This window comes from Neocloeon triangulifer, unplaced genomic scaffold, assembly GCF_031216515.1.
Source record: "Neocloeon triangulifer isolate White Clay Creek 2 clone unplaced genomic scaffold, ASM3121651v1 ptg000005l, whole genome shotgun sequence".
Lineage (NCBI taxonomy): Eukaryota > Metazoa > Arthropoda > Insecta > Ephemeroptera > Baetidae > Neocloeon > Neocloeon triangulifer.
In genome coordinates this window covers 680979-692204 of record NW_026775548.1, presented here as the reverse complement: position 1 = coordinate 692204, position 11226 = coordinate 680979, and the positions used below count along the sequence as shown (strand labels likewise).

At 34.5% G+C, this 11226-nt stretch overlaps 1 protein-coding gene across 2 annotated transcripts; it reads left to right on the top strand.

The window, feature by feature from the left end:
* Window positions 1–462: 462 nt before the first annotated feature.
* LOC132193896 (uncharacterized) lies at window positions 463–4365 on the top strand. Of its 2 annotated transcripts, XM_059614840.1 has the most exons (23): window positions 463–581; window positions 637–706; window positions 766–869; window positions 929–1072; window positions 1120–1161; window positions 1218–1251; window positions 1312–1376; window positions 1427–1777; window positions 1836–1904; window positions 2031–2064; window positions 2130–2206; window positions 2258–2354; window positions 2580–2809; window positions 2862–2940; window positions 2994–3043; window positions 3100–3135; window positions 3189–3312; window positions 3373–3485; window positions 3538–3627; window positions 3681–3714; window positions 3786–3856; window positions 3918–4014; window positions 4070–4365. In XM_059614840.1, the coding sequence occupies exons 1-23, from the start codon at window positions 525–527 to the stop codon at window positions 4288–4290; spliced, it is 2289 nt and encodes a 762-aa protein (XP_059470823.1). In that variant the 5' UTR covers window positions 463–524; the 3' UTR covers window positions 4291–4365. The 2 variants fall into 2 exon arrangements, with proteins under 2 accessions (XP_059470823.1, XP_059470824.1); XM_059614841.1 differs by lacking the exons at window positions 3681–3714; window positions 3786–3856; window positions 3918–4014 and having other exon boundaries at window positions 4070–4291.
* Window positions 4366–11226: the final 6861 nt, after the last annotated feature.

The window sequence follows — 11226 nt, the reverse complement described above, 5'->3', positions numbered from 1 at the left end:
AATCACAAAATAAAAAAGAACCAATATAGTTTTGAAACTGGAGAATGCATTTTGATTCGCTTTATTTCCTGCAGATTTTCCCATATTTTCCAATACCGTGTAATGTACGAAGTGGATGTTGGGGACACCCCGCGACCATTGTTCGTTCGAGAATTCAAAGGTATTTCCGCGTTATAATTGCTGTGAAAATTGAGAATGTACGTCAGCACATAATTATTCAGAACATATTACATAATAATAATAAAAACTGTGAATATATTTTAAGAATAATAAAAAATAAAAAATTCAGAGTAAAATTTTGAATAAAAACGGAGCTAAAAAAATAATTAGAAAAGCCATTAAGGTCGTGCGGAGTTCAGAGGAAAAATTGTTGTTTGCATTTGAAACAGTAAAAACGGGAAATTCCGCGAGGACGTATTTTACGTGCGCAAAAATTGATCACAAGTAGAATCGCGACAGGCACTCGGGGCGCACTAGTTACTCTTTGGTTTAATTCCGCCGAAGAACAAAGCACCTTTGTCAAAATGACCGCTTTGCAATTATCGCTCATTTCAAGTGCAATCATCTTGATGATCTTGACCGTATAATATGTGATCCACGATAAAAATCCTTAATAAATTTCTGGTGAATATTAAGATAAATTTCTTTCCTGCGGCAAGCGGAGCCGTCCAAATAAGAAAAGGTTCGCACAAATCAGCAAAAACGGGTATGCATCATTTTTAAATTATATTTAAAGAAGGTTCTCTTAAATATTCCTTTTTAAAGCATTTCCAAACAGAAGAAATAAGCAAAGAACGGCACTAATTATTTCTTGCTGTGGCGAAAAATCCTGCACAAATATGACTCGAAACACTCGAGCTACAACCATAGTAGATTTTCTTTCTGGCATGAAATATACGCAAAAGTAAAATTATTCAAACAATTTCAGCAAACCAGAACAGAGACTACACAAAATTCACCGCCAATGGAAATCTCATCAACATCAGATTCAATTAGTACTTTGCAAGAAACAAATATTGCAGCAGAGGTGATTACCGAGGCGGTAAATAACACCCTGAATGTATCCAGAGAAGTAAATTTGAATGAATTTTTATTTTATTTTCTTAATCTGAATTTAAGGAATTAATATATCCAAACTGTGACACTTCAACACAATTAAATGTAAACTTTATTATTTTATTTTTTTATTACATATAAATATTTTTTTAAATTAAAAGGCAGCTGCTTTTGATGCGGCAGGCAACCTCTTAGGTAAATAATTTTTATTTTTCTTATTTATCAGTTCCTGCTTTAAGAGAATATTATGATCAGATCCTGAAGATTACGGATTTTGGGTACAATCTTGCGATCAGTTGTTTTTGCTCGGAAAGACTTTGGTAAAAATTTCCGAGTCTCAATCATTTTTTATTTTTTATTTGGAGTTCAGGTGGACTGGCGGGAAAACCTGGCCACGTGCCGCAAAATTGGAATGGAACCACTTATGCTTGAAAGTGCGAACAAACTCGATTGCTTCAAATCGTTGGTTCAGGACTGGAAGTTCAGTTCCAACTACTGGAGCGCCGGCTTCAGAGTCGACAACGTTTCCGACCAATTTTCCTGGTGCTCAAAAACCGGAGCGATTTCTTTGAACAACTCGGAATTAATGCCGTGGGGCGCGAATCAACCGGAAAACGCCAGCCTCAAACAACACTGCTTGCGACTCAAAGTTCTAAAAACGGACAAAACGTTCTTCTTATTTGACGAAACTTGTGGAAAACCCCAAATGCTTGGCTGCCAAGTAAGGATTTTAATGAAATCGACACAAATGTTTTAATTTTACAAGTAAAATAAATTAGGGAAAACCAACTCCTGCTCCACCTTGCGGAAGTCCGTCTTGCCCAAATATGACTTATTGCTTAAGAAATGTGAGTAAAAATAAAATATGATCCTTCAGTTCATAGTTTCAAGGAAAAAATTATTTATTATATAATAAATTAGTGCAATATCGAGTAATGAATGTGGATTGATTGATTTTATTTGTCTATCAAAAGGACCAACTTTTTTCTGGCCTGGGAATATTGAATAGTATAAAAATATCCCTTATTTAATTAAATTTGAGAGCTATTTTAATTCAAAATTTTTACAAATAGATCCTGATTTACACGGAAACTGGTTCTCCATCTACGGCAGAAATTATATCTTCAGCTTCCAAAATGATACAAAAAATGCAAAATGATTTTAATTATTTTAACTTTTATTTCATGAAAATGGTTTGCAGTTCACAGAAGCTTTTTATTCTTGCTGCGGATTAGGAATGAAATTACTCAGCCTTGAATTTGACTTCAAATATAAATCCGTCATTGAAGCTTTGAAGGGTATTTAAAAATTTTAAAAAATAACTCTCTCATAACATATCTTCTTTCCTCTGTCACTAAAAAATTAAAATCCGGAGACCCCTGATTTTTTTTATTTATATTAAATTTAACCATCACTAAAAACAACTTAATAAAAGAAATTAAAAATTAAATTAAAAAATCTTAATCTATTATTTTATTTTCAAACATGGCAATTATGATTTTAATTATTTTGAATAATTTCAGCGAATATAACGACGGAGGATTATTTCTGGACCTCTGGAAGTGATCACGGCTGTGAATCAAAGTACAGTTATTGCAGCGTAAAGCGGAGTTTGCGAAAAGAGGCGATTTGGGCGCCGGGACAGCCGGACAATTGGAACAACAATGAAAATGGCATAGCTGTGTCCGTCAATTCTTCGCACGCACTCTTGTGGGATTTTAATGAGGAAACTAAATTCCGATACATTTGTGAAGTAATTTTTTTTTCAATATTTTTGAAAATTAATTATATTTATTTCTGTTTAGGCTCGAGATACGTCAGCAAATAAATCGGGCGGCACTGCTGCGAGGGACGAATGTGCGTCCATTTACAACATAAGCCAGAGTAATTAACTATCAATTCCACCTTAAATCAAACTTAAAATTTAACTATATCAGCCGAAATTGACGGAGTTCTCAATTTAACAAGCTACGATGTGCGCATCAAGGTCAAATAAAATTTTTACAAATTTCAAATCTGAAAATTAATATTTTTCACCATCAGTGTTTCCTCAAATGTGTTGGTGAAAGTTCCGGCTTGGTATAATAATTGCTAAGTAAAAACCGCTTTTAATTTATTCAAAATAACAAAAGATGGTGAGTGGAAAATTTATTGACAATGAAGTTTTGGCGATTTTGGAAACCTTGGCTGGCAACGACACTGAGGGGCTGAAAAAGAACATGGGCGAATTGGAGGAATGCAAAAGATATGCGTCTGGTTAAAAATAAAATACTACTTTTTAATAATTTTGGTATGATTTTTTAACTAATATGTTAGCTGGAATGGACGAATGCGATAAAGCGGCACTAATGATTCAGTGCGCTAACGAAAAGGAGCCTGAAGTTGTGAACAGCGTCATAAAGGAAATGGATCAAGTGCTGACGGCGCAAGTACAATCATTTGAAAAATTAAATTATCATGGTTTGAGTAATTTTTTAATAGCGTGGCAAGCGGGGTGGAGGCGGCGGCGGTGGAGGAATTCCAGTTTTAGCAGAAGCATTTTGTTACAACTCAAGTGCCTGCCAAGTGAATGTAAGTGTATTTTAAAAAAATAGATTAATTTTAAAATATAATCGTTAAAACAGGCAACTTTAAAACAAGAATTCGATTCAGCAACAAGTAGAATATATAAATTCCGAGTTTTACTTTTTAATTTTAATTTTTTAAATAAAATTGAATAATTTCATAAGCCGATTTCAACATTACTGATGGAACCGTGAACTTTTTGTGCGACAAAAAATATTTCGTCACATCCACCAACGTAAAGCTTCAATTTTATTTTATTTCTCGTGTGTTTTAATTTTCTTATTTTAATTGTCCAGATGAATTTTTCAAACGCTTTCGATCTATGCTGTCAGTACGGATTAAAACTGGCGTCAATAGAAAGCTCACAAGAGGTCGATTGCCTTGCAAATATGAGTATAAAATATAATTTAATTTAAAATTGTAATATTTCTGGTTTGTTCTCTCTCAGCCGCTTCGCTTTCTGCACGCTGGACATGGATTGCCGGAAGCAGGATCAACAGTACGGACAACCCTCGTTGGTGCACTTCGAACGCCACCTTCAACTTGAGCAGCTTTGCGGTGGTCCACAACAATTCAAACACCCTTCAAGGCAGCTACGTAATGTTGCCGTCAACAAAGGAAATTGTGGCGACAAACGGTTCAGCACTTCAATATGTCCTCTGCGTTTGAATTTTTGAATTAAAGAGAGTGTCATTTTTTAATTTGTTTGCTGACTTTTGAGAGAATTATTATTTTGATTTTTATTAATACCGTTTTATTTGGATTAATATAAATATTGGATTGCGATGATTTAAAATGGACCAAACTATAATAAAAATTGATTTATAAAACAAAACAATTTCCATAATTTCAATAAAGTGTGCACTTTTACAATAAATTACCAGCGGATTAATATTTCACAAACAATATTTTAAATAATTTGTTTTTATGCATGTTTTTTGTTTGGTTAATAAGGTCGATCCAGCTCATTTTTTTTTGTCATAGAAAGTTCAGCTTAACTTAATCCTAAAAATTTTCGACAATCAATTGAATGATTTTTTAAAATTGAAAGTGAAAATAATATGTGCACTTGGAGATTGCTCCACTGCGAAATATCATAAATATGTCGTTCCAATAATTAACTTGTGTGGTTCTTTTATGCCAAAAGAGAGTTTTCTTAAGTATCAATCTTAATAATAATATTTTATGCCTCTCAGATCTCAGTTTACAAATAAGAGGGTGACCAACAGAAAACCAAAATTTTGACAAACTTATCTGTGTTTTATTGAGAAAAAAATTTTATTTAGACCGCGATTTTGCAATTTTTTCAAGCAGACCGGCAACGCTCGCGACTAAAAGTGTATTAGACCCAAAAACAACAAAATTTTATATAGACCGCGATTTTGCAATATTTCAAGCAGACCGGCAACGCTCGCGACTAAAGTATTTGACCCACACGACAAAATATTTGACTCAGACCCACGTTAAAACTTTATTTAGACCAAGGACAAAAGTTTATTTAGACCGCGATTTTGCAATTTTTTCAAGCAGACCGGCAACGCTCGCGACTAAAAGTGTATTAGACCCAAAAACAACCAAATTTTGTATAGACCGCGATTTTGCAATATTTCAAGCAGACCGGCAACGCTCGCGACTAAAGTATTTGACCCACACGACAAAATATTTGACTCAGACCCACGTTAAAACTTTATTTAGACCAAGGACAAAAGTTTATTTAGACCGCGATTTTGCAATTTTTTCAAGCAGACCGGCAACGCTCGCGACTAAAAGTGTATTAGACCCAAAAACAACAAAATTTTATATTGACCGCGATTTTGCAATATTTCAAGCAGACCGGCAACGCTCGCGACTAAAGTATTTGACCCACACGACAAAATATTTGACTCAGACCCACGTAAAACTTTATTTAGACCTAGACCCCCCCCCCCGCCAATTTAACTTCTCTCCCTTATTATAAGATTGAAGTTTTGTACAAAATGTGCTCGCAAGCAAAATTGTGGTTTGTATTTAATTAAAAAATCTGCGTTCCAAAATTGTTGTCAAATTTTAGATTATAATATAATTTGGCTTTTCATCTGCAATGCAATTTTTCTTTTTTAAAGTCTGATCTAATATTATTGATTATTTTTATGTAATAATTTTTCTACAATTGAGCTTAGTTTAATAAAAGTAGTTATTCTTATGTCTTGAGAATGGAAGAGATGCTTTGAAACAAAAAACATCCTGTTCAGAGAGGCCCATATTAGGAGAAGTACATTAAAACCTGGCTCGTCCGAACTTTGGTTTCATAACGCACACAATAGCCGACCAAAGGCCCAACAGCCCTGGATATCTCGAGCAGAGGCGCCAGAATTTGGGGATGCGGATGCAATTTTATGCACCTCAGGGTGGCAGCGACTCATATGGGAGCACCCCACATAGCACTCTCGGGTGGCAAGCAGCGGCCGGTGCAAAATGCTGATGGCATGATTTTTTCGTGTTTTGCGATAATGTAAAAATAAAATTGTATTCATTACAGAAATTTACAATGTTACATGCTCAAAACTCAAGCTTACAAGGAATTATCTTTTTTCATTTAATATTGGTACGATATTTCAAAACTCTCAATCCCATTACATGCAAAAACGCCTACAACTACTTCTTTATTAAAAAAATCCTGTCTCTTGAGAATGCTGTAATACAAAAAATACAGTCCCTCCTTTTTATTTAACATGTTTCTACACAAATGAAGATTCGCATATATCTCTATTGACTTTGATTCACTTACTTAAAATTGATGTGAAATTTATAATTAAAAAATTATTTTAGAAAATGTTTTAAAAAAAATTATAACTCAATTTAAATTGCGCATTCAAGTAAAAAAAACACAATAACTGTTGAATTATTCAACAGTTGTAATAAGCACCAGCCGATAAGTCTTTGGCCCGGATATGGCTGGACTTGTAAAATTAGATCAAATAAATACGTCTCTTGTTTCTCTATTTCATAAAAATAACTCATTCTCTCCATTCGATACATAGTCATTAATTGGTTTTTATAAAACAGATTTCCTTTAAAATGTTAATTATTTCCTATTTTTTGTGAATTGTGTTTTATAAACTTTAAAAATTACAGAATCGACTTTTTGGTTGGATGAAGAAATTTTGTTTAACGCTGCTTATGCGATGGAAATACCAGAAACATAGTAGTAGTGTACGGCGGGACTCGGTCCCGATGCTGACGGGTCCCCGCAAGTTTCCGCGGGGCCGGCACCGTTTTCTTTCAGAGCAGCGGGAATTGGATGGGACCGGGAAATCGGAAATTGAAGGAGGAGTTTAAAAAACAACCAGTTTTCAGATCCATGTTCTGTCAAATGTATTTAAATTTTCAAGTCAAACACTTTAAGTTTTTCAATAGGATATTTTTCACTCGCCCCGCACTTCTTATTCTTAATAGTACAGTGTACTCGCCTCGCATACGTCGCACACTCGCACTTATGTACTTCCGCATTTTGTAAATAACTAATAACTTTTTGTTTGGAGAAGTTGACACTCGAGGAGATGATCATGGAAATGAAGCGATCAGGCTTTTCCTCGTTGCAGATAATTGTTTTTTATTCAAAAACAATTGGCTCATTTGTTTTTAAATAAGAAACAATTTTCTGCAACGAGGAATAGCCCGATCGCTTTCATTTCCAACAATTCCAACTAATAACTTTATTTTATATGATTTTATTTTTACCAATTCACATTCACAGTAACACTAGTCATACGCACGCGATAACAATAAATTAATTATATATTTTTAAAAAAAAATAGATACACTTATAATTAACATATATAAAAAATATATATGAAATCATGATAATATTTAGAAATGAAGAAATAATATATAAATTTTGCAACACGCAGTACATGCGAGTATTGCTAGTAGCAATTTGCATACCGCAAAAACTGCGGATTATTTATAACTGATTTCGGAAATTGGGATGGGTCCGGGAATTACGTTTTGGGCACTCCCAGGAAAGGGATCAGATTCGAGAAAAGTTTTGGAAAAAAAATCGCGGGGTATACAGGACGTGAAAATTTTCACTTTTGTGAGTAAAAATAAAGTTAACTGTCATTCATACACAAATGATTGTTGTTTGCGGTTGTTTGTTCGTTGGGAATATCTGTGAGTTCATTTTATTATGCAATTAAAAATAAATTATCAATTTCTAAATTGTTATATAACAAAATCATTTTAAAGAATTTTGGTTTGCTGTTGCTCCATAATTATTTTTGTTAATAATAGTAATCTCAATCTCCATGTACGTGTTTAAAATATATAAACTATCAGATTTATTTGATTTTTAGAGGGTAATGAACAAAAACTTAGTCAACCGAGGCTCACTGCGGCGGATGGGGTCTTTTTGATTTCGGAAGTTTTAGCAAAATTTTTGCTAGTGGTGCTGCCTTTTTGTCCAACAATCTCTTTTTCTTAAATAATTGTTTTTCAATAATTGAATGTAAACAATGTATTTGTAACAATGCGGACAAATAAACAACAATAATAATAATAATAATGAATATTCAAAACATTTGGACGATTTTTAACTCATAATACAAAAACTATTATGGTAAAAATGTTAAAAAATTTATTTATAAATAAATGAAAAGTGGAACTGGACAAATCAGAATTTAGATTAAATTAATGTGCAAGTGTGTAATAAATGTATTTGTGCAATTTTCTTTTATTATAAGAGCAATAATTGGGTCCATTAATTAATAAAGCAATGCTTTATTTTCAATTTTGCTAATAATTGACTACAGAGTTCATAAAACATCATTAAAAAGTCAGAAAAACGATATTAATACATTAATGAGAGAGAGAAATTAATGCGATGATGTAAAACGTAATTTTCGTTATATTTATTTTGTTATGTGGGCAAAGTCTGCCGCTGTCCAGACTTTTGTTCACATTCGCTCTGGAGGATGGAGCGAGACGGAGCAGCAGCAACAGCAGCCACCAGCAAGTGTAATTTCGCTTTCGTGTTGGTGCGAAAAACAGCGAAATGCACATTACAGTTTTATTCAATTTATTCTGTAGAAAGAAGCAAAGAAAGAAATAAAATTAAAGTGCATAAAATATATATCAAACTGAAGCAGCGATCGCGCTTTCGTAAAACCACGTAAAACGCAATCAGTCAGATTTTGCTTTTGCTGGAACCCGCCAATCGTCTCCTTCCCGCCCCGTAGAGTCGCGCTGATGTTCTTTTGTTTTATCAGCCCAAGAGCAGGAGAACCCGAGTCACCCGCGGCGAGAAGCTCGAGTCGAGCGAACGACAGACGAACCATCCCGCGGACGACGTCTCACAAGAAGGAAGAGAAAAAGAGTGGACGCTGAAGACTCATCGGACTGTCTAGTTGGACTCTGTGTGGAGTGTGTGGAGTGTGTCACTGCGGAAAACAACTTTCTGGACATTTTGTGACTCGACGCCCGACTTTTCAGGAGCTGTGCGACCAGCCCAAGCGCGCCGCCGCGATCAAATTTTGCGGTAAGAATTCTTTTTTTGCCGGCCGGAAAATTGCGAACAGTCTGTGAGCCTCACAATTTTAATCCTTAGTTTCACTACGCATTATCATGAAAAGCTAAATTTGTCGATTTAAAAAAGATAACGGACATTAGTAGGAATGATCATCCTTTATGCATCTTTTCCCCCAAATAATTCCATACCTTATTGTCTTAATTTGCTATCTGCGAATAGATATTGGTGATCTTTTGATCAGATTTAAAAACACAGACACAAAAATGATTTAATTTTATTGCAAGTCTACAGAGGAGGGCACATTATTGCCAGAAAAATGAATTTCCGATCTAGGAGTTGAACAATGAGACAAGTTCAGTCTTGTCTATTCCTTGCAGTTTTCGTTTGACTCTCCCGATTTCACCTTTTCCTCTCCGCCCCCCCCCCCCGCCCCCGAGCCAGCAGACAAGGGAGAGTCATTGACCGCCGTCCTCTCATGACATTTCCATTGGGATATATTTTTTTTTTTTGCAAAGTTGAAATGAGAAGCGGAAAAATTATACTTTCTTGGATTGGAAGTTTATAAACTTTTCGATATTTCTTTTGCCACAACTCTATAATTTTAAATATTCTGATATAATAATTGATGAAATTATCAGCAGAGTATTAATTTATTTGGCCAAAAAGCGTGTATAATATGCCTAGAAATCTCCCTTTTTGGGCATTTATTTCTTCAACTCATTATTACGTCAATATGTATTGTATTAATAGTGGCTAAAAAATTGAAACAATCGACATGGCTATTTAATAGTTACTATTACCGATATATGTTTGTATGATTTATTTACATTTTTTGTCACTTTTATTAACTTGAGCGTTTCCTACTTGAACTTTTGATTGATTTATATAGTTTTTTTCCATACAACATTTTCTGTTAGATTTGTCTCCGTAGAAAATTCTAAAATTTTCTCATCAAATCAAAATAGCACTCTCGATCTTCTTGTCCTTGCCCATTGGTGGAAACTTTGCTGTGGTTCCAAGTTCTGTCCTGCACTGCTTTGGTAAATCCCTTTCCCGCAACCAAAACTGGCACCCTTTTCATAGTGCAATTATTGTAAAACCGCTTAACTAAAGGCGGCTCAGATTTACGGGGGTACATCTGGAATTGCATTTGCTGATGACAATATATTGAATTAGTTCTAAAATTCACACTTCTCAACATCAATTAATATTTATATTATTGTTTCGAATTTTGTTTCAGACCTACCCCTTCAGCTTCTGAGACACAAACCCTGACTTTTGGCCTGTGAATATCAAAATGTAAGTGTTATAATTGTTTATTGCTTTTTTCAATAAATCTTTTTGATATATTTGCAATAGTTTTAATCAACCAATTTGTGTTTGTTTTTATTAAAAAGTCTGAAATATTTTAATTAACTAGCATGAAAATGGAAGTTTATATTTCATCAAATAATTTAAGGAGGAAAAATGTATGTAAAAAATTATTCCAGTTTTAAATACCTTTTTTTCACAATTTCTAATTAAATTTTGACACTTAGAAGATTTAGTAATAAAAATGAAATTGTGCTCATCATTCAGGGTATGTAAATAAAAATTAATTATTTGAATCAAATTATTATTATATTATTTCGAGTGTTATCGGAGATTCACAAATTTGCCCCACTCGCGGGACACTTTTTGTCCAGATTCACGAGGGCATCGGCAAGCCGGGCACAACAAAATTGCGGGACACACGCGTTTCTGCTCCTCACCAGAGAACGCGCACCACCGCTCGGACACCTGTCTGCAGTTTGGCGTCCACACCTGCCGCGTCCGAGCGCAACAGCAGCATAAATGTCTGCAGTTGGTGCACGCGAAATGCACCCACTGCCCCTTTTGTAATGCGTGCAATTAAATTAGGCACCTCTCCCGCGACACCAACAAAACTATAGCATAGATTTTTTTTGCCATATAGAACGCCTGATGTCATATGTATAAGCTTAGCTGGAAACCCAAACTATCGATAAAAGAACGACTGTTAAAATTGCTTCCACAAAAATGATGGAAAGCTGCTGGTTGGGCAGTCTTTGGAGCGCAGCTGGCAGGTCATATTCCAGGGG

Excerpts from the sequence above, each read along its gene's own strand:
- LOC132193896 (XM_059614840.1), top strand. The coding sequence starts at position 525 with ATGACCGCTTTGCAATTATCGCTCATTTCAAGTGCAATCATCTTGATG. Across the intron at positions 1,377-1,426 it reads TTTTGCTCGGAAAGACTTTG|GTGGACTGGCGGGAAAACCT; the intron begins GTAAAAATTTCC and ends TTTGGAGTTCAG. Across the intron at positions 3,044-3,099 it reads GCTACGATGTGCGCATCAAG|TGTTTCCTCAAATGTGTTGG; the intron begins GTCAAATAAAAT and ends TTTCACCATCAG.